The 23,420-nt window shown below is 38.0% G+C and overlaps 1 protein-coding gene across 1 annotated transcript in view; it reads right to left on the bottom strand.

The window, feature by feature from the left end:
* The window catches only part of PRKDC (protein kinase, DNA-activated, catalytic subunit), a 215,989-nt gene that overhangs the window by 22,177 nt on the left and 170,392 nt on the right, over positions 1-23,420 (bottom strand). The window contains exons 67-74 of the mRNA XM_046641859.1: positions 22,330-22,438; positions 20,611-20,722; positions 14,618-14,807; positions 8,651-8,825; positions 6,779-6,969; positions 5,773-5,953; positions 5,057-5,217; positions 2,707-2,918 (exon numbers count right to left, since the gene is read on the bottom strand). Of these exons, the coding sequence (XP_046497815.1) occupies positions 2,707-2,918; positions 5,057-5,217; positions 5,773-5,953; positions 6,779-6,969; positions 8,651-8,825; positions 14,618-14,807; positions 20,611-20,722; positions 22,330-22,438 (1,331 nt within the window). The remainder of the gene's footprint in view (positions 1-2,706; positions 2,919-5,056; positions 5,218-5,772; positions 5,954-6,778; positions 6,970-8,650; positions 8,826-14,617; positions 14,808-20,610; positions 20,723-22,329; positions 22,439-23,420) is intronic.

The following is a 23,420-nucleotide window of genomic DNA, read 5'->3' on the forward strand; positions in this document are numbered from 1 at the left end:
ATCACTTAGTTTACCTAATTCCAAGTCCTCAGGACTTAATTCTGTGTTTTTATTGTTTTCCTTCTGGTCTGGGGCTTTTATAAATTGCTGGATGGTAGAGGAGCGGTTTTTTCTCATGGTGGTAGAATTCAGTTGCAGTTACAGCCTGTCGCCACTAAATGGGGGTCGAAAGCGGCATGTTAGCTCTCCGTCTTCGGGGCAAGATGGCTGCACCCACTGGCTTTGTTAGGGGGCAGGGGCTGTTACTCACACGCGCCGGTCTGGGTTCAGATCAGTTCTGTTCTCTGGTCTCCCAAGGCCCTTGATTTATAGGGTCCCCACAGACGGAAGCTTTCCCCCCGTCAGCGGGTCTCCACTGAATCAGCAGCAGGAGTCCTGGATGATCCCCCGGTCGCGCACAGCCCCTCCCCCGCTCCTTCCCGACCCGCGCCGCAGCGATCGCAGACTCTAGGGGAGGGAGCGATGTTCTCTCCTACCGTTCCAGCGCCTCCAAAGGTGTAAAGCTAGGTTTATGAACTCCTCCTTCTTGGTATAGTAGGTCTCTAACGAGCTGGCATTATGTTTATTCTCTGAAACTCAGTTCTTCCAATCTTTTGTTGTATTTTGGAGGGGAGAGAATCCCGGGTCAGCTCACCCTGCCATTTTGCTCCGCCCACCCCTGGAAGAAATTTAACCAAGGAAGTGAAAGACCTATACAATGAAAAGTACAGGACTTTCCTGAAAGAAACTGATTATGACATAGAGAGATGGAAAGACATTCCATGCACATGGATAGGAAGAATACACATAGTTAAAATGTCTATACTACCTAAAGCAATCTACACATTCAATGCAATCCCAATCAGAATCCCAATGACATTCTTCACAGAAAAAGAACAAAGAATCCTAAAATTCATATGGGGCAACAAAAGACCCCGAACTGCTAAAGCAATCCTGAGAAAAAAGAACACAGCTGGAGGCATCACAATCCCTGACTTCAAAACATACTACAAAGCTACAATAATCAAAACAGCATGGTACTGGTACAAAAACAGGCAAACAGATCAATGGAACAGAATTGAAAGCCCAGAAATAAAACCACACATCTATGGACAGCTAATCTTTGACAAAGGAGCTGAGAACATACAATGGAGAAAAGAAAGTCTCTTCAACAAGTGGCATTGGGAAAACTGGAGAGCCACATGTAAAAGAATGAAAATATACCATTCTTTTACACCATTCACAAGAACAAACTCAAAATGGATCAAAGACTTAAAGGTAAGACCTCAAATCATAAGCCTTCTAGAAGAAAAGATAGGCAGTACACTCTTCGACATCAGTATTAAAAGGATCTTTTCAGACACCATGTCTTCTCAGACAAGGGAAACAATAGAAAAAACAAACAGATGGGTCTTCAACAGACTAAAGAGCTTCTACAAGGCAAGGGAAAACAGGATTGAAACAAAAACACAACCCAACAACTGGGAAAAAATATTTGCAAATCATATGTATCTGACAAAGAGTTAATCTCCATAATATATAAAGAACTCACACAACTCAACAACAAAAAATCAAACAACCTGAACAAAAAATGGACAAGGGATATGAACAGACATTTCTCCAAAGAAGATACACAGATGGCCAATAAGCACATGAAAAGATGCTCATAATCACTGATCATCAGGGAAATGCAAATCAAAACGACACTAAGATATCACCTTACATCCGTTAGAATGGCTAAAATAACTAAAACAAAAAAATAACAAATGTTGGAGAGGTTGTGGAGAAAAAGGAACCCTCATACACTGCTGGTGGGAATGCAAACTGGTGCAGCCACTGTGGAAAACATTACGGAGATTTCTCAAAAAATTAAAAATAGAAATATCATATGACTCAGCCATCCCACTACTGAGTATCTATCCAAAGAACTTGAAATCAGCAATTCAAAGAGACCCATGCACCCCTATGTTGATTGCAGCATTATTCACAATAGCCAAGATGTGGAAGCAACCTAAGTGCCCATCAACTGATGACTGGATAAAGAAGATATGGTATATATATATATGTATACACACAATGGAATACTACTCAGCCATAAAAAAGGATAAAATCATCCCAATCACAACAACATGGATGGACCTTGAGGGTATTAGGTTAAGCAAAATAAGCCAGATAGAAAAGACAATCTCTGTATGACTCCACTCATATGTGGAAGATAAACAAACACGTGGACGATTAGTGGTTAACAGGGAAAGGGGAAGTGGGGGGTGGGCACAAAGGATGAAGTGGTGCACCTATAATATGACTGACAAATAATAATGTACAATCGAAATTTCACGAGGTTGTAAATTATCATAACCTCAATAAAAAAAAACAAGAGGGGCTTCCTGGATATTTAAAATTAAAGAACAATTTCAGGAATTGATTTCAAAAAGCACCTCATATAGTCTATCTCAACCAACAGATAACTAACTATGAGCATAAGGGTAGAATGTTTCATGAATAAAATTCTAAGACAAAATGTATTTAAAAAAACGAAAGAAATCCTACAACAAATGACATACTCAGGGAGAGATGTCTAGCACATAGATGTCTAAAATTTTCCATTCTTCAATGACAGCTCTAATTAATTTGAAGACAAACATAAGCTTCCATGCGTTTGCTTTTACCATACACATTTTTTACAACCTGTGGTATTTGATCAACCTAATTTTTCTGTGATATCACCTTTCCACAAACTCCTTATTCTTATAACCAGTAGAAGTATCTTTGAAGGAATAGCTTTCACTGCTTATTATAAATGGGTAGACCATCGCCTGTGGATAGTTATCAGCAATCTCTTCCACTGTGCGATGGACAGCGACAGCTTCCTCTTTGTCCAGTAAGGCCACCATGTGGCTGATCCAGCCAATGAACTGCCAGCAAGGAATGGAAGAAATCTAAAACACAGAGAGCTGTAACTTAATAATGAACAAAACATTTAACATTGTTTTATTATAAAAGCAGTATGTGTCCAATATAAAAAGTATGTAGACATTTATACTCAAAAGTATAAAAAGACACAGAAGTATATACAAAATAAACTCTTCTTCCTCAGCCCTCTCAGTTCCTATTCTATGGAGGCAACCATTCAATTCTTTCAGATGTTTTCTATGCACGTGTACATGTATCCTTTGTTTGCAAGAATGGAATCAGATTAGACACACTATTGCTGGTTTTTCTTAAGATGGATAGATAGATTTATATCTCATTCCTTTCAACAGCTGTATAGTATTCCATTTTATTTAACTACTGCTCTATAATGAATTTTTAGGGTATTTTCCAATTTTTGCTATTACAGGTAATGCTACAATGGACACTCCAATATATTTATCTCTTTGTATGTGTGCTATATATCCATAGGGTAAATTCTTAGAAGTAAAATTCCTATGTGAACATTAACAATTGTAAAAAACATCGCTAGATTTCCTCCAAAAAGATTTTTCAAATTTTCACTTCTGGAAGTATAGTAGATTGATTACTTCCCAAAATCCTTTCTAACACTGGACACAATCACTTTTTCTAATTCACTGTCAACCTGAGAGGTGAAAAATATTTACCTTTTGTTTCCCCTCATTAGTGAGGCTGAAGAGTTTGGGTTTATTTGCCTTATATAACTTAAATCATGCATGCATTTCCTTTGACCATTTTCTACTGGTCTATTTATTTTGTACAGTGGAGACATCAGCTCTCTGTCTCTGTGTTGCAAATATTTTTCTCCCAGTTTTTTTTTAACTTTGTATATTCTTTTCTGCATATAAATATCAAGTTATTTTCTTTTATGGCTTCTGGTTTTTATCTCTTTACTTCAAGACCATTTTCAACATTTGGTCATGCTTTCCTGTAATGCTTATTAAGGTGTTAAATGTTAAGATAAAATCTGATGCACTTAGAATGTTGGCATAAGGAGTGAACTTCAGCAAGCTTCCTAAGCTCACCTGTAAAATGAGGAAAGAGCAGGGTATGTGAGGATAAAATGCACCAGTCCACAGGGATCACAGGGACCACTCAAGAAAAGTTAGATGGCCCATCTCAAATGTCTCCCCAAGTGTCAAAATAACATTGACTGAATACTCCATTTATTTCTTCACAAATTCAAAATGCTACTTTAATCATATATAAATAAAATATTACTTTGGAAAAAACTAAAATCATAGTTTAACTATTTCTCACTTATCTTTAAGAAAAACACATACATGCTGCATTTCTTAATTTAATCTCCTGAGACCTATTGACAAAAACTCCACTATTCCAAATCCAGGAGAAGGTCAGGCGGTGCAGTAAAGCCCTGTCAGGCGCCAAGTCTCCACAGCTCAGAGGCCAGTATTGTTTAAAAACTTACTATGTGAAACTAATAGAGTATGGCCACCTTTTTTGAACGATTACATTATCAACTCAAAGCTTGGCTGTATTTTCTAGTTAAACATCTACAGAAGTCATTAACAAGGCCTTTCAGATGGCCGTCCACTTTTTACAGATGTGGCCCAAATGACAGAAAGGCACCAGCCTTGTGTGGGGTGAGGCCAGCACGGGACATGCAAGCCAGTGAGCAGAGTGTGTGGGGGAGTGCAAGCTGCTTGGAGGCCTCAGGATCCCTGTGGAAAAGGTGCTCCTGGCAGGCACCACAGTCACCAGGGGTGGGATGCCAACTGAAACATATTCCTTCTCCCTGGGCTAAATAATAAACTGAGCATAAGGCACCAAGAGATGTTACAGACTACAGCTTAGTCTTTATGGGCAGCAGACTGTGCTACAGAAAATTCCTGTCTCTATCCCAAACACACTTCGTCCCCTGTTTCTTGGGGCCCTTGTTCAGACACAGCATTCTTACTAACATCGACAGAGAAAAATGGGTAAGCGTGAACACTCTTCTATACAGTTTTAAATTACTACCTATGTTCTTGGAATGAAGCAAACTTCAATGCTGGTTAGGAAAAGCTATAACATATGCATTGCACACATTAATGTGTTTGGATATAAACAGGAACACGTCTTTAAGTTCTGTAAAGTTCCTTTTCACTAGAATAAAGATACTAACCTCTTTGGTCATTAGGCTCAGGGTCTCCTCTGGATACTGTTCTATAATCTGCAGTAGTCTGGGAAACTTCAGCCTGGCTTCACTGGAATGCAGTCTTAAAGCTTTTAACATTTTGTCCACCACAAGGGCTGGATACATCTGCAGTTGTACAGACTCAGTAACTACCGAGGACAGGAAAGAAGAAAACAATGGTCAATACATCCACTTACACATCAACTATAAATTTAACAAATGATTACATTTTCTCTCCTTGGCTTATATTTTGCAGTATGTCCTTCTTCTCTTTTTCACCTACTTTAGATCAACAAACACGAGACACAGTTTTGGACGATATGTTAAAGTTTCTATCTTGTCCTATTAGATTACCCATTCTGCGTGAAGCACAGTTTTCTTCCTGGGCTGGGAACATAAGGGGAAGCTGCTGATTACTGAATTTACTCCAGGAGCAAGAGGCAGGCCACATAAGCCAATAATACCAAAGCTACAAGTAAAATATTAAAGTATAAATTAAGCAAATGGAAAGATGGAAGATAGCCTAACTCCATTTATATGCAGGTCATGTTGCTTAGAGATGTTATTCCCTCTTAAAAAGACAAGATTTCTCTCAGAATATTTATCATTAAAAAAAACCAAACAGTAAACCAAAAGTATCTACAAAATTTTTAAGACTTTATAGTAACATGAGTTGACAAACTTTTTTTTCTTTTGTGATTCACCTGATGAACTCTCTTCCTCCTTGCGGAGCTGCTGGTCACAGAAATCCACCAGTGTCATGTAAGCATCTATCACCCCAACTGCAGGTTCCTGGCCTCTAGTGAAAGGCTGGGCCTCCTCCTCTGCTATCCGCACGGCCTCAGAAAGGTGATGCAACACTCTCTGGTATAGACCTGCGATCACCTAGAATTCAGAGAGATCTCAGAAAAACTTAAGTGCATTTGAAGCTTTCTGGAAGAACTCTTTCTACTTGTGGTGACAAACAAGGAACACTTGTGATTAATTAGCCATAAAATAACACAGAAAGGTGGTTAAATGAAAAAAAGAGAGTCTGCCCTGATTGTGAAAGAGTAAGCAACTCTAGTAAGATCCTCAGCATGTAAAAACCAACCAAGCAAAAAAGAACAAGCCAAGTGTGGGCCAGAGAGTCAGACAGAGCTGCCACCAAAGATCAATGGGGGTCACGCAACTCTGTAAAGAATTTAAAGAGAGATGGAAGTCAGCGCCTCATGCTCAACGTCCTGCACAGATGCTGCTAACATCGTGGAGGAAGAAGACCAGGCTATACAACTAAAGAGAAGTAGGACATAGCGAGATGAGGAGAGGCTGGTAACTATTGAAAACACAAAATCATTTGGAAAAAAGCTAAGCAAAGCAGGTACCAAATGAAAAAATGAAAAAGGCTGATTTGTCTCAAAAGCTAGTGGGATATCTGAATGGCGAGTGGTGGTGAAATTCCATTAACAAGATTCATGGGAGAACCGTCCACATCAATCCAACACAAATTTCTCACTTTTAATATTAAAAAATTTGTATCATTCAAAAAAAACAGGAACACATGGAATATGTCAATTTTCCACATAAGAACCTTGGCTGTGCACAACTGTCAAATACATTCTAAAAGCACAAAGCAGTACCCTCATTATTTCTTTAGTGTAGCCAGAAGGTTGCCCATTAAAGACATACAACACACAAACATAAAAAGTTCACTCTTTCAGTCTTCAGTACCTCTTCTGCATTCTCTAAACTGGATCCAGACAGTTCCAAGATTCTTCTAGCCTTGCTTTCCCCAATTTCAGCAAGGCAAGTTGGATCACTGCTGAGAGCATTAGCTATGATCCTGTAAGTTGTACCCAAGAGAATGTTGTGGTCACGGGAAACTGGAATATTTTTGCTTAAGTAGCTTGATGTGTTCTCATCTGTTGGATTAAAAACACACACACACAAGTGATTTTTTCAGAAGTAAATGAATACTATAAACCATAAAGGAGAAATTCCTAGTGTTCAAAAGTTGTTTTCTGTTAAGAATTAATTAAATCTTGAAAGCATGACTTCAAACACTGGTTAGGGAATTTCTTGAACTCACATTAGTGAAAAATGTTCTTTGTCAGCAGTGACTGTATCAAACCCCACAGAGGCTAAGCAATTAAAACACTGGTTAATTTTTATTCAAGCACCATCATTCTGCATTTTGTCAAAGCACCTAATTCTACCTGTTAGAGAACAGAAAACGGCTCTTTTTCATGTGTTTGTACATATACCTTAATAACCCAAGAGTAGATTTTTAAATTGATCCTGTGACCTATTAGCTAATAAAGCAGCAGAGACTGCTGCATTCAAAGATATCATTCTGCATCTTACTGTGTGGCTCTGAGCAAGGAGTTCATCCAGCTCTGGTCAAGCGCCTGCAGCTTGCAGAGGTGTCAGAAGGGGGCACAAAAGAGAAAGGGCAGTCACCTAACAAGTCGCCTCAACCATACCGCCCTGCTCAGCCACAGGATGACAATTGTTTCAGAGTTCTCTCAGATAAATGATCATAATTGTGTTCTTTACATAGTGCTTATTTCACAAGACTGTTACAAACTATAACCATACCATAACTACTATAACTGTAGAATTATTATTATGATACTAATATTATCTTAATGTCAGCAAACTCCTCCTCCTCTCCCCCAACCCTCGCAAAAAATCCATAAAAACTATTTACGCAATCATAAGGATGATTTTCTGATCCTGGGATCAATATGGAAAGACTGCTTCTTCTATTTGTACTTTTACTGAGGCTGATACTCTGATATAATACCCTGTCCTGATGAGGAATGCATTTGGAAATATGGTGGGAGTATGTTCAACAGTAGTGCTACCATCATCTTTGGACACGGCAACAGAGTAGGCATACCAGATCCAAAACCCACATGAAGAAAGTTGTTTTCTCCTCAGTCTTTATTTTATTTTATTTAAGATTGGCACCTGAGCTAACAACTGTTGCTAATCTTCTTTTTTTTCCTGTTTTTTCTCCCCAAATCCCCCCAGTACATAGTTGTATAGTTTTTTAGTTGTGGGTCCTTCTAGTTGTAGCATGTGGGACGCCACCTCAGTACGGCCTTATGAGTGGTGTCTTGTCCACGCCCAGGATCTGAACCAGCGAAACCCTGGGCCGCCAAAGTAGAGCATGTGAACTTAACCAGGTGGCCATGGGGCCGGCCTCTCTCCTCAGTCTTAAAGCCTACATTATTATAAAAAGACAAGAACTGAGGAGGAAAAAAGCTTTTCATGTTTAATTTTTCACTAGGTAGTTCTTGTATGTAAGCACAGAGTTTTTAAATTAATTAAACTATTAGACCCATAATTTGGCTAAGTATTAAAGAGAAAAATTTTAATTTCAATTACATTTTATAGATAAAATAAAAGCTCCATATGTCATACTCAATAGCGTTACTAGGATACAAAGTATCTTGGCTCCAAATATTTAATAAAATTACTACAAAGAGATAATTCCCAAATGTCAGATAAAGCAGCACAAAGAATAGTTTGAGAGGACATGCAGACATAATATAAAGCAGCAGTTTTAAATTAATATAAATAAGAGCAGTCTAGTACCCAACAAAGAGACTGTTTTCAACACAGTAAGGATCTGCTCAGGACGATTCTGGGTCTGGCTCCGGCTGTGACTGAGTCGACAGTAGCTCTGCACCCATTTCACCAGCCAATCATCTCTTGTTTTTGACTCTTTATGAAGCTCCTTTAATAGTTTCATGGCTAGTGAAAAATTTTTCTATATAACAGAAGAAAAAGTATGATGGCATGTAAGTGATAATTTAGAAATAAAATTATTTTACAAACGAAGCTTTTATTGGCCTGCTTCCCTTTTTGCATGACACAATTCACCTTAAAGCAGCTAATCCATCTCCTTAGCTTCACTTATGTGGATGTCTTTTTATTTATCATAGGGATATAATTTTACAAAGTGTAAAATTCAGCGTCATTTAGTATATTCACAAAGTTGGACAACTATCTCCACTATCTAAATCCAGAACATTTTCATCCACCCAAAAAAAAAAAATCTTTGTCCATTAGCAGTCACTCCCCATTCCTCCTGGCCATTGGCAACAACTATGTCTCTATGGATTTGCCTATTTCTGGCCTTTTTTTATCAATGGAATCAGAAAACATGTGTGATTTTGTATCTGGCTTCTTTCACTTTGCATGGTATTTTCCAGGTTCATCCATATTATAGTGTATATCAGTACTTCATTCCTTTTTATGGCTGAATAATATTCTATTGTACAGATATACCACATTTTATTTATTCATTCATCTCTTGATAGACTCTCAGGCTGTTTCCATCTTTTGGCTATTTCAAATAATGCTACTGTGAACATCTGTGTACAAATTTCTGTGTGGACATATGCTTCATTTCTCTTCGGTGTATACTGAGGAGTGGAATTCCTGGGTCAAATGGTAACTCTATGTTTAACTTTTTGAGGAACTGTCAGACTGTTTTCCACAGTAGCTACACTATTTTACGATTCCACCAGAAGTATATGAGTGTTCCAATTTCTACACATCCTCACCAACACTTATCATTGCTTCTTTGGTTATAGTCATATTGGTGGATGTGAAGTGGTATCTTGGGTTTTGATTTACATTTTCCTAGTAACTAATGATGTTCAACACCTGTTCATGTGCTTGTTGGCCATCTGTATATCCTCTTTGGAGAAATGTCTATTCAGATCATTTGCTCATTTTTCAGTTGAGCTGTTTGACTTTCTATTGTTCAGTTGTAACTATTTCTCATGTATTCTGGATAGTAGACCCTTATCAGATACATGCTTTCCAAATATTTCCTCCCATTATATGGGTTGTCTCCTCACTTTCTTGAGTGTGTCATTTGAGGCATGGAAGTTTTTAATTTTGATGTATACTGTATCTATTTTTTTATTTGGTTAGTTGTTACATAAATGTCTTTTAAATCTATACTTCTAATTCTCTGCTAGGCTTCAAGACACTTTCATCAGAACTCTGCCTTCCTAATTACCACTTTTTCAACAATACGAGGTAAAAATCTGAGTCATCCTCAACTGCACTCTCTCCATCATTCATCATCTCTGGTCTTCGTATATCTACTTACTGAACGTCTCTTACATCGTTTTCATTCCCGCCACCGCTTCTCTAATTTGAGACTTCCATAGTCTCTCTCTTTTTTTTCCTTCAGCAGTCAGTCTTCCACATAGCTTCCAACTTAGCCAGCATGCTTGAAAAACCTTCAATGACTTCCTAAGTCCTACAGGATCAAGACTCCAGTCCTTAGTTCAGCACTAAAATGCTTTCATGACCCACCTCAAACCAGCCATCAAGAAACTCCCACAATCCCTCTGCTAAGAGCAGACTCTGTAATTCCCAGTTTCTCACTTGCACGATTTTGTTTGAATATATCTTACACTTATAATACCTTTCTCTCCTCTCCAAGTCCAAATCCTACCATTCCCATAAAGCCAAGTCCAAATGCCTCCTTTGACATGAAGCCTTCATATCCCAGGTAGACTTTCTCTTCTTCCCTGTGCTCTCCTAGCATTGTTGACATCTCTTTTCTTTGCCCACCTTATGCTATCATCAGTTATAAGAGCAGTTCTTGCTCTAGATAGTGATCATGAGGACAGGGACAGTATCATCACATCATATAATGATGGGTCCAGTTTGCTAGCTACACGGTGATCCCTGTCATTACTCAGAATTTCCTCACCACCAAATTCTTAAACTCAAATCATCCCATTCTGACCACAAACCTCCTTTTCTAGTCACCAAATTTCTGCTGTGAGTGCTTTATAACCTACTTAAGACCTCTGGTAACTTTACGTGCCTTTTTTCTGCTTTCACCTCCTTCCACATTCAAGCAAGCCAATTATTCCCATCATTCTCTTAGCAGTACACTCAGATCATCAGCCTTTATCTCTGTATCACACTCACTTGGCAAAACCACACTCTGGGTTCATCAAAGTGCATGCCTTCTCTGCTCCTACACTTACAGATCCACTGGAGACAATGCCAACCAGGTTCTCAATGCTGTCTGACAATCCTTTTCCAGTATGGGAGTCAGTTTTCTCTCACACAGTCCATAGTACTCTTAAAACTTCCACACTTTTCTCAATTCTCCTTCCTGATCACTGTCTACAGATGACTTTACCTCCCAACTCTCAGAGACAAGAGATGAGTTCTCCTACTCTTCCTCACATCTAAGCCCATTCTTCTTTCCTGCCCTCCATTCAGATAGAAGACTCACCTGTGCCCTGAATCCTGTCCCTGCCAACCTCCACAAAGAATCTTATTTTACCAGTGGTTCCTCCTCTATATATCCAGTCTTTCCTGATTAGTTCTTTCCATTAGGATTTAAACATCCCCAGTATCTTCCACCCTAAAAAAAAAAATCCTCCCTCACCCCACTTGCTCCTCCTTGCCATGGCTTCTTTTTTTTTTTTTTTTTTTAAAGATTGGCACCTGAGCTAACACTGTTGCCAATCTTTTTTGTTTTCTTCTTCTTCTCCTCCTCAAAGCCCCCAGTACATAGTTGTATATATTCTAGTTGTGAGTGCCTCTGGTTGTGCTACATGGGATGCCGCCTCAACATGGCCTGATGAGCAGTGCCATGTCCGCGCCCAGGATCCAAACCAGCGAAACCCAGGGCCACCAAAGTGGAGCATGCGAACTTAACCACTTGGCCACAGAGCTGACCCCTCATGGCTTCTTTAGGAGCAGCCTGTGGTCACTGTCCCCATAGCCTACTCTCATCCATTTCTCTAGCCACTATCATCTCACTTCTTTTCCTCCAGTGAAATAGTTCTCACCAAACTCAACACCAACCTCCTTTTAAATGCAAGGACACTTTTCACTCTTGATACCTTTGCTTTCTTTGGAAACTGACAACGGTGATTGTGGCCCCTCCCCTGGGGTCTCACAGTCTCTGTCTCCTCTAATCTCATCATTTAGGTTCAGCATCCCTGTAGTCGCCTCTTCCTTTGCTCATCCCATAACTGTTGATGTGTTCGGGGGATTGACTTCGGTTACCATATCCACTCCCATGGTCTCAGTGACGATCCACATGCTGATCACATTCAGACCTCTATCACTAACATAACTTTTTCTCCAGAGCTTCAGATTTCTTTTGTATAAATTATCTAATGGAAATCAAAACTTGCTCATCTTAAAGGCCTCACAAATTCAACACGTCTCAAACTGAACGTATCATCTTCCCCACAAACTGCTCTTCCTCCTACATTCCCATCCCCCAGCTACTCAGGTCTGAAAGCCAGCATACCATCTTTTCTCCTCCCAAACAGAAGTAGTCACCATGTCCTATCCAAGTGAACCTGTTCCTTTTTCTTGAATCTGTCCACTTATCTCCATTTCCTTGACCTCTAACCTAGATATGGCCACCATCATCTCTCACATAGATTAATAGAGAAGCTTGCTAATGATTTGCCCTTTCTCTGATCCTTTCTCATCATGACCACCAGGATGCTGTTCTAAAATTGTATATCTGACCACTTTGATCCAAGGGCTTTCTTGCACAAAAGTACACAGCCGTTTAGTAGGGGTTAAAATTCAACCTTCACACCATTCAGGAAACCACATGCCCTGGGTCATTCCTGGGTCTTATATGTTATCCCCTTTACTCTATTTCATCTGTCAGTTCCCAACTTAGACATTACCTACAATTTCCCACAAGGCTGGGTCAGGTGTTCTTCCCACATGATTGTCCTTTAATATTATCATATTATTATTGTCTGTCTACTTTTCTATATGCTGTTCAACACAGTATCTCTAGCACCTAATGAAGTACTTGGTAATGAAAAGAGGCAAAACTCAAATTTCAGTTCTGCCACTTCTGAAGAGTGTTGAAGAGTATCGGTAGGTAAATCAAAATACACTGAAGGTTTTTGTAAACTTCAGATATGTTTCTCTTTCTCTCCATCTCCAATATTACTGGTTTTGAGAGCTAACTGTAACCCACATGTATATGTGAATATATTGTTGAAAAATTGAAAAAAAGCCAATGTGCCATAGAAAGACTTTTAGCTATCTTGGGGATTTTCACATATTTCTAAATAACGTACTCATAATCCATTTCCTTCCTCCTCTTTCATCATGCCCCCCTCCCAGTTTGGAGGAGTTTGAGCAGTAGTAGGGAGCACCTGTTGTCTCTCCAGCTGGGATGAGCACCCTGACTTCCTGCTAAGAAGCCACATGAACCCATCCTCAGCTGTGTGCCTTGAATGACAGGCCCCCCTGCTGCAATAAGAGTATAGAGGAAGTAAGATATGAAACATCCATGGCCATTTCCAACTACAAAGGGCAAGCCTGGAGTTGCCAGAGAGATTCACTATGTAGAATCTGAGGACAAAATCAATATGGTGGAAGAGAGAATCGAGGGAGAGAAAGCAGGTCCTTGGTGATAGTATTTGAAAGCCAGCTCTTCTAGACTTTTCATTTATGGAAACTGATAAATTTCCTTTATTCACTAGGCTGCTCTGGGTTGGGTTTTCTGTTTCTTGTTGGTTTTTTTTCTGCTGAGGAAGATTCACCCTGAGCTAACATCTATTGCCAATCACCCTTTATTTTGTACGTGAGCTGCTGCCACAGCATGGCCACTGATGAGTGGTGTAGGTCCTTGCCCAGGAACCAAACCCAAGCCACCAAAGCAGAGTGTGCTGAACTTAACCACCAGGCCACCGGGGTTGCCCCAGGTTTTCTGTTTTTTGAAACATAAAAATTCCTAACTGATACAACACCCATCTGAAAGAAAAACCTATAAATGAGCATTTAAACTACAAAACAGAAATATTAGTTATTTCTACCAGAATAACATTCTTTGCTTTATGATAGCAATTAATGTAGGGTCATTAAGCGAGCAAGCTCCCCTACAATATTCAAATATGATTTAATTACATATAAAATATGATTTAATACATTTAAATAGTTTATATGCAACTTTTAAGCAAAGCATACTTACATCAAGAAAGGATCTTATTATCAAATGACAGATTTCCACAAACTAAATCTAAATATAATTTGTAACTATCTGGTGAGCACTCATTTTATTAAATAAGATCAAATCTGATATTAGGTTTAACTTCTTTTTAAATAACAGAAAACAATCATTTTGAAATGATTTTCAAGTATATAATAAACTTTAGAGGCTCTCCAGAAAATTTTAAGTAAGTGTTTCTTCAAGTTTACTTTCTTATAAAGAAGAAAAAATACTAACTACTTATCTTTAAGCTTCAGATTTTAAAGAACAGCGAAGTTTCAGAAAAAAAGCTAAGGGCCAGCCTGGATGGCCTAGTGATTAAGCTCAGCACACTCTACTTCGGTGGCCCAGGTTCAGTTCCTGGGCATGGATCTACACCAATCTGTTAGCAGCCATGCTGTGCTGGCGGCCCACATAAAAAATGAGAGGGAGACTGGCATGGATGTTAGCTCAGGGTGAATCTTCCTCAGCAAAAAAAAAAAAAAAAGCTAAATTAAGAAAATCTAGGATACAATAGAGGAAGAGAAATGTTGAGTACTCACCTGTTTCCTTGCACTTTCTATCATCTTCATTTTCATGGAAAACTTACAGCTCTTAATCAGAGAACAAATATCTTCCTCCTGCTCCTGCACTTTCATTCTGTCACTGGAATCTCCATCTCCATCTGTGTTCATACTATGATCATCTGGAGGAAGAGTCAGTTTTTCTTCTATTTTGCTGAGAAAGAAACATCTACACAAAATAAAGAAAAATGAGAACTAATACCAGAGACTCATGAAAGAAATCTTTGATATACAGGGAGCTATGGAATACCATTTAAGACAGAAATTCTACAGTTATTAAATTTTTGCTCATTTATAGACTGTGAATATGCACTTTAGGTACTGGATTTAATCTCCACTTTAATTAACCAACTATTCAAAGATCACCAAGGACATTTCAACAGAAATTTCCAGATATCATTTATTATTTTCACCCCCACAAAATAAAGCATTTAAACTTATAATTTCCTCTCTTAATGAATGGGCAACATATCCTGTGTTGGGCCAAAAGCCATTTTTCTCCCTGTATATCCCAATCTAAGGTCCTGCTCCCCAAAAGGTGAAAGATGTAAAGCAACTAACAGGTTATAATCATTGATAATATTAAAAGATATGGTTGTATTGCTATAAAATTATTTTTATTGGTATCATAATTTGCATATATGACTTTGTTCCAGTGATTTTACTTTCATTGTCAGTAACACTGACAAAGGATCTTAATATACAAAATTCACCCGGATCAATAATCAACTAACTGTCTGTTTATCCAGGGACTAATTCCAATTTTCTTAGAAACATGGTGGCCAGATAAACTAGCATGTCTCACATTATCCCTTTCTTTTGTTTTTTTGGTCATTCCCAAGATACAAGACTCTCTAGTCATCTCTCTGCTTCTGTGTTCCTCGCACCCTATCCAACACACAAGCACCACTTCCCTCCCAAGAGATGCTGCTGTTTTTTAAGCCTGTACTGTTTCTAATTATAAGAATAAACAAGTAAAAGTGGTATAAACTGGGTACTTGATAAGTACTTGAAAAAATATTTAATGAATGAAACATAAATGTTACACTACTAGTATGAATAAAATGCCCTGGGCTCACAGAAAGGGGAAGGAGGATAAGTAGGGGAGGTAGATAAGTTTTCACAAAATGAGACGGACTTTTTCCTGGAGTTAGAAGAATGCATTCAATTTCAAGCAGTAGAAGAGGTAAGGAAGTCCCAGGCAGAAGGAACAAGATAAACAAAGACAGAGAAGTGTTATGGTAAATGAAATGTTCTTGTATCAGATTGGGGAGGATAGAGCCAGGAAAAGAATGATCTGTTTAAAAATAACAGAGTTTTGGCTCTGGTATGGCAGTGTGAGCCCCCTGCTGTCTACCTTTCTGCTGATAACAACCACAAACTCTGGATAAGATGCAACATACAACCACTCAAGAACTCTGAGAGTAAATAGAAGACAGCAGACTGTTTGTACAAGGAAGTCAAAACTAGTAGAAGGTACTGCCATTGCAATGTTTCCTGTTTTTTTTCTTTCTTTTTCCAGTTTGGCCACAAGGATAACTATGGTTGCAGAGTGGTGTGGCAGCCCTAATGACTAAGATTCTGAAAGAAACGCTGTTTTATTGTGCCCAGAGAAACCTGGAAAGGAGTCCAGGTAGACCAAAGATTGTAGTGGGGATCCTGGAAGGTATAGAGCCAGAGAAGGGATCCTCTAATTCTGTTTATGAAGCCACACAGGTCACAGACTACCCCCTAAAGTATGCATGTGCAGAAGTGACTTGAAACAGTGAAGGAAAGACTTGAAAACTGAACTGAGATTTAAACCAACAGAAAGCAAGGCAGAGTCTACTATGCAATCTAACACGGCTGGCTGAAATCTTGCTAAAGCAAAATAATCTACGTTCTCCTAAGAACTATAAAAGAACTCTGAGTCTACACAAGATAATATTCACAATTTCTATGAAAGAATCCAAAATTAATTGATATTCTAACAACCAGAAAAACATCCATTCTTAATGGAAAAGACAGTCAACAGATGTCAACTGTAACATGACCCATATGTTGGAATGATCAAATAAGGACCTTAAAGTAGCTATTTTAACTATGCTCCAAGAGATCAAGGAAAATACACATGAAATAAATGAAAAGGTAGGTATCTCAGTAGAGAGAGAGTATAAAAAGAGCCAAATAGAAATTTTACAACTGAAAAATACAATACCTGAAATAAAACATTCACTAAACAGTCTTAAAGAGGAATGAAGACAACAGAGGAAAACGATAGTGAACTTGAAGACAGATCAATAGAAATGACATAAAGACAAAAAGGCTGAATAAAACGAACAGAGTTTCAGGGAACTGTGGGACAATGTCAAAAGGTCTAATATATGTGTAATTGGCATCCCACAGAGAGACAAATTGGGGCCAAAAAAAATTTGAAGAAACAATGACAGGAAGGCTCCCAAATCTAGTGACATAAATGTACAGATTCAAGAAGGTTAGTGAACCTCAAATAGTATAAATTCAAAGAATACCACACCTAGACACATCATAATCAAACTGCTGATAATCAAAGATAAATTTAAAAAAATCTTGAAACCAGCCCCAAAATATATTACATACAGGGAAACAACAATTTGAATAACCATGACTTTCTCTTCAGAAACATGGAGGCCAAATGATACTGTTGAGGAGGAAGGAGGATCCACCCAGAATTCTACATCCAGAGAAAACATTCTTCAAGAATGACATTAAAATAAAGATAACTTCAGATAAAGGAAAACTAAGAGAATTTATCACGGGCAGACCTGTACTACAAGAATTGCTAAAGGAAAATTTTCAGCTGAAGGGAAGTCGTATCAGAGGAAAATGTGGATCTTGAGGAGCATCATAAATGGTAAGTATAAAAAGACTTTTTTCCTCAAAAGTTCTTTTGAATATGTGTAAATGTTTAAAGAAAAATTATATTACCTATTAGTATTTTCACTATATATTACTTCATATATATGTAAAGTCCACACACACACACACGCATATATACATGTATCAGTATATCATTATTTCGACATAATGATAACAAGGACATTTCATCAGGAAGAAAGAGCAATTATCAATGTGTATGTGCCTAATAACAGAGTTCAAAATATAATAAATAGAAATAGACAGAATTAAAGAGAGAAATGGGCAATTCCACAATCATAGTAGAAGATTTTGAAATCCCTATCTCAGCAGCTGATAGGACGAGACCAAAAAAATCAGTAAAGACTAGAAGATCTGAAAAATACCATCAACCTCCTTGACCTAATTGAAATTTATAAACATTACATCCAAGAACTGCAGAAAATACAGGATTTTCAAGTACATGGGGAATATGTATTAAAATAGATCATATGCTGGGCCATAAAACAAATCTCAATAAATTTAAAAAGACTGAAACCATACAGAGTGTTTATGACCACAATGGATTAATTTAGAAATCAATAACAATAAGAGGAACAGAAAACTCACCTATTTGGAAATTAAACAAAACACTTCTAAGTATTTCATCAATCAAACAAGAAATCACATGAGAATTACAAAATATTTTGAACTAAATGATAATGCAAACACAACATACCAGAATTTGCAATATGTAGCTAAAGCAGTGCTTAGAGAAAGGCATAACTTTAAGCCTTTACATTAGGAAAAAAAAGTATAAAATCAATGATCAAAGTTTCTACCCTAAGAAACTAAAAAAAGAAGAGCAAAGTAAGTCTAAAGTAAGTAGAAAAAGAAAATACTAAAGATGAGACCAGAAATGAATGAAATAGAAAGCACATAAATAATAAAGAAAATTAGCAATGCCAAAAACTGGTCCTTTGTGAACATCAACAGAATTGACAAACGTCTAGCAGACTGATCAAGGAAAAGAATGAGAACACAAACCACCAGTATCAGAAATAAAAAAGCGGTTCCCATCACAAATTCTACAAATAAAAAAGATAAGAGAATAATATGAGCAACTTTATGCCAACAATTTGATAACAAGGTGAAACAGAAAAATTCACTGACAAATACAATTTAACAAAATTGACACAAAAAGAAACAGAAAATTTAAACAGCCCTACATCTACTGAAGAAATTACATACATTATCAAAAATCTTCCCCAAAGGAAAATTCCAGGCTCATATAGTTTCACTGGTGAATTCTATCAAATATTCAAGTAAGAAATAAGAAGGATCTTACATAAATTTTTTTCAAAGAAGAGAGAAACAAGTATGTCCCAACTCATTTTATGAGGCCAGCATAACTCTAATACCAAAACCCCACAAAGACACTACAAAAGAAAAAATTATAGACAGATATCCTGCTTTAACATAGACACTAAAATTCTTAACAGAACGTTAGCAAATTCAAGAATATATAAAAGGCATCATCATAACCACGCAGGGTTTACACCAAGAATCTGTTTCATATTCAACATTTGTTTCATATTAAAAAAGCAATCAATGTAACACACCATAAACACAATAAAGAAGGAGTGACATCATCAAGATGGTGACATAGGTCATTCTTTTTTTTTTTAAAGATTTTATTTTTTTCCTTTTTCTCCCCAAAGTCCCCCACCCCCAGTACATAGTTGTATATTCTTAGTTGTGGGTCCTTCTAGTTGTGCCATTGCATAGGTCATTCTTGATCTCAATACCCCCTCACAAGAGAATCAACTAACAACTATTCATGTATAAGACACCACTGTGAAAAATGTAGAAGAGAGGGGTAAGGCTGAAGCACCCCCCAGTGCCACAGAGACTGAGATGGACCACATTAAAAGGGTAAGAGGAGCAGTGACACATGGCCCCATCCCCAGGCCAACACAGCACTGCACCAAGAGCACCCCCTTGAGCCTACAGTTTCCTCAGTGGGGGGGGAAAAAAAGCCCAAGGTGAACATCCAATTACCCCAGTTTGTGCTTCACTAATCAGGAGGCCCACTTGGGTCTCACTTCACAGGGATTATGGATTATGGTAGAATCTGTGGGGCTTGATCACTGGGGATCAGATTGTGATAGAGAAGAGGGTGGGCCTACAGCAATCAGAGCTCAGTTCTTGGCAGACTGAGTTCCTACCAATAGTGGTAACCAAGTAGAAATCATAACCAGCAGCTTTGCTCATCTGCAGAGCCAAGACAATGGTCCAGTCTGACCAGAGAACTCAGCAGGGCACATGTCTGCCTGATTTGAGACCTCAAGCAACAAGCGTTTCCGGCCTTGGAGGGTGTTCTGCTGCTCTGTCAAGGCAGGGAAACTAATTCATAGCTCTGTCTACTGCTGAGTGTAGCTCCCAGTCTGGAGTGACTAGGAAGCCTGACTGGAGCACATGTGAAGCTGTCCAGCAGCACTCAAGCAGAGAGCCCAATCAGCAGCTCTGTCCATTTGCAGAGCCAAGCTGGTAGCCCCATCTGGCCAGAGAGCTTGGTGCACAGTTCTGCCAGATTTCCTTCTTCTCTGAAATATATGGTTAATATCCGCCTTACAGATCACCCAGGATTGTTATGGGGTGAGGAAAAGATGAGGATATGAAAACTATCTCAGACCTGATAATATATACAATTATGTAATAGAGTTGGGACACAGAGGGGGAGTGTCAAAAATCCAAGTTATAATAATAGAATAATAAAAAATCATTAAGCAATATCTTGTTTGCTGCCATTTCACTACCTAACAATCAGCTCCAAGGCAGACACAGATGGACCACTGCCCCCGCTGCTCCCCTGCCTTCTCTCATTGCCAGAAGCATGTTCATAACCAATCACTCAGCACAAGATGAATCCAATGTGAGTGGGCAGCAATTCCCCCACAGGGGACAAGTGGGGACAAAGGACACACTGCTGACACAGAGTTTTGTTAGAACAACTTAAATGGGAAACTGGCAAGATGCTAAACCATAGTTTGGGAGAAAAACCATTCTGGTAATGTCAGAAAATAATCTACACTCAACCCAAAAAGATGACATCTTACCGATTTGTGATGATGTCATCCCAGATGTTCATTGGGTCCATTTTAGCATCCGGATATCTGTTTGTCCAGGTTTTTAGAAGTCTCTTAAGGGGAATTTGAGATGATAAATTACCTAAAAATAATATTAGAGAATGACTATATCCACAGCTCAATGACAAGACCAACTTATAAAGTGAGCTCCTACAGTAAAGAGAAACTTAATTCAAATTTCTTGTCCAAATTAAAAAATTCTGTCTCCTTTTGCAACAGGAACACAAAGCTACCATATTAAAACTAATATATTCTGACATTAAAACTCAATTTCTTAAGGATATAGAGTAAAGATGTAGAAATAAATACACACAATTTTTACACTTAGCACAGGTCCACAATCCTTCACCCATAATACCAAAATCTAAAAAGCACTGAAAACTGAAAAGTTTTTTTCATAAGATTGCAGCCCATTTTCTCGTTGGCAAAATCTGATCTGAGTCGGCATTAGGGCTACTTACAGTCTTTGTTTATGCCATTCATATGAATGTTTATCACGTAAGCTGGAGACACATCATTGTGTTTAATTATGGAACACTACCCCAGACGCTGGTGAGTGCATAAGGTTACATCATCATAATAATATCCAAAACAATCTGGCCTCAAAGGTTTCAGAAAGGGGATTCATAATAATCCTCATGAAATTTACATTTCACATTGCTAATGTTTAAAGCTTTAGATTTCTCTTTCTGTGGTGGGAAAGCAGTGGGTAAGAACATAAGCTTAAATCAGAGAGTCTTGGGTTCAAACTCTGCATCTTTTACTAATAAGCTTAGGCAAGTTATTTAATCTCTCTCAGCCTCTATAAAATGAGGAGAAAGAATGTACATCTCATAAGGCTGTTTTAAAAGCTAGGTTATATAGAAAAGAGAGATTAACATAACTCCTCAAAGTAGAAAACACAATGAATGATATATCATTAATAATATGTCCTTGAAAAATAATTCTCCAAATTTAAAACTGGGAACAGTTAGGTTGATAGATATGAATACCAATTTTTATTAGTACTCTAAAAAGTGATTTTCGTAATTATTTTTAATTATTTAGGACAAAAACTGAAATTCAGATTTATAACTAAGATATGTTACTATTGCAAAGATGTAATATACTCTTTTCCCTTTGACTCTGGGGGGCTTCTCATAGGCACCAGGACAAAATCCACTCATTGGTGGCAAAAAGACCTTCAAGATCTGGGGACTGCTACCTGCAGCCTCACCTCCCCTCAGGCCAGGGCACCTGGCACCCAGTCACAGAACTTGGGGCACCTCAGGGACACTGCAGGCTTTCTGTCAGGCAGGCACTCTGTGAGCCCCTCTCTCTCTATTCCATGTTCAACTCAGGCCCTCCTCCAGTACTCCTGCATTCCTCAATCGAGGGCAGGTTCTGTGTTTCATCTGGGATCCTATGCACACCTCTGCCTCAGCAGGTATCATGGGTGTCGGAATACTTTTTTGAAGCTTCTCCAAGCTAGGCAATATGTTTTATTTGGCTTTGCATCTCCAGTGCCTAGAATAGTGCTTGACCATTTTAAACATTTATTTCAATGACCTTAAAGCATATACTTGTAGAATGAACTCAAGGTAGTTTCTAGTCCATACATTAAGAAACATGTACTAAGCAAAAAAATCAGATGCCAAAACTCTTCTATAATTATAAAAGAAAAAAATAATGGTAGGTTATAAAAATTACCTTGTTTGCTTATAAAGCTGATGAACTCCTGAATTTCTATTAAAGTTTGTAGAGATTGCAATTTGGTGAGTCTACTTCTCTCTAAAAGGACATCAATACTAGAATAGCTCTAGAAAAAAGACATTTAGTACTGTTTATAAATCAATATATTGCTTTAAATTTTAATATAGTTCTCTAAAACATGAAATATGGCAACTACCCAACAGAAACATCAATTGGTACACAATGTGTCTCAGAGTAGTTAATTAGTACATCATAGAAGCAATTAACAAATGGTTTAAATTTTTTAAAATAGTTTAGGTTTTAAATCACATTTTGGTCCAGCAAAATCAATATAATCAGGCTATCATTGCATCTATTTGACACCAATTTTTTAAAATCACAGCATCCTATAATGTAAACCTGCCAACTACAGAAGCCAATTCTTTCTTCTTCAATAAACTTCCTCTTGAGTGTACTAATCAACTTCAAAAAAGTTTAAAAAATAAAAATAAAGACAATGAAAGACTATGCTTCTATGGTCAATATATGCCAGTGACAAATGTTGTTAATAACACTCTACACAAGACATTGACTTTAAAAACAAACAAACATCAGAGGAAGATTCTCAGAAAAGCAAAAGGAAAGAAGGCATAATTGCAGAAAATGAACAGGGAAGATTAATCCATATTCTTCTCCAAAAAGCAACCAAACTTCTGTTCAGCTACTTCAAATAGAAAAGTCTGCTCTCAAGTGTTCTTTAACAGCGTGAGTAAGATAAAAACCTAAAGAAAAACAAAAACTGGAACTTTTTTTGGGGGGGGGTGGTTGGTGAAGAAGATTGGCCCTGAGTCAACATCTGTTGCCAGTCTTCTTTTCACTTGAGGAAGATTGTCGCTGGGCTAACATCTGTGCCAATCTTCCTCTGTTTTGTATGTGGGATGCTGCCACAGCATGGCTTGATGAGCAGTGTGTAGGTCCACACCTGGGATCCAAACCTGTGAACCCTGGGCCACTGAAGGAGAGCAAGTGAACTTAACCACTATGCCACGGGGCTGGCCCCAAAATAGAACTTTTTAAAACAGAAAAAAGTGATTAAAAAAGCATTAAGA

Source organism: Equus quagga, chromosome 16 (assembly GCF_021613505.1).
Source record: "Equus quagga isolate Etosha38 chromosome 16, UCLA_HA_Equagga_1.0, whole genome shotgun sequence".
Classification (NCBI taxonomy): Eukaryota; Metazoa; Chordata; class Mammalia; order Perissodactyla; family Equidae; genus Equus; species Equus quagga.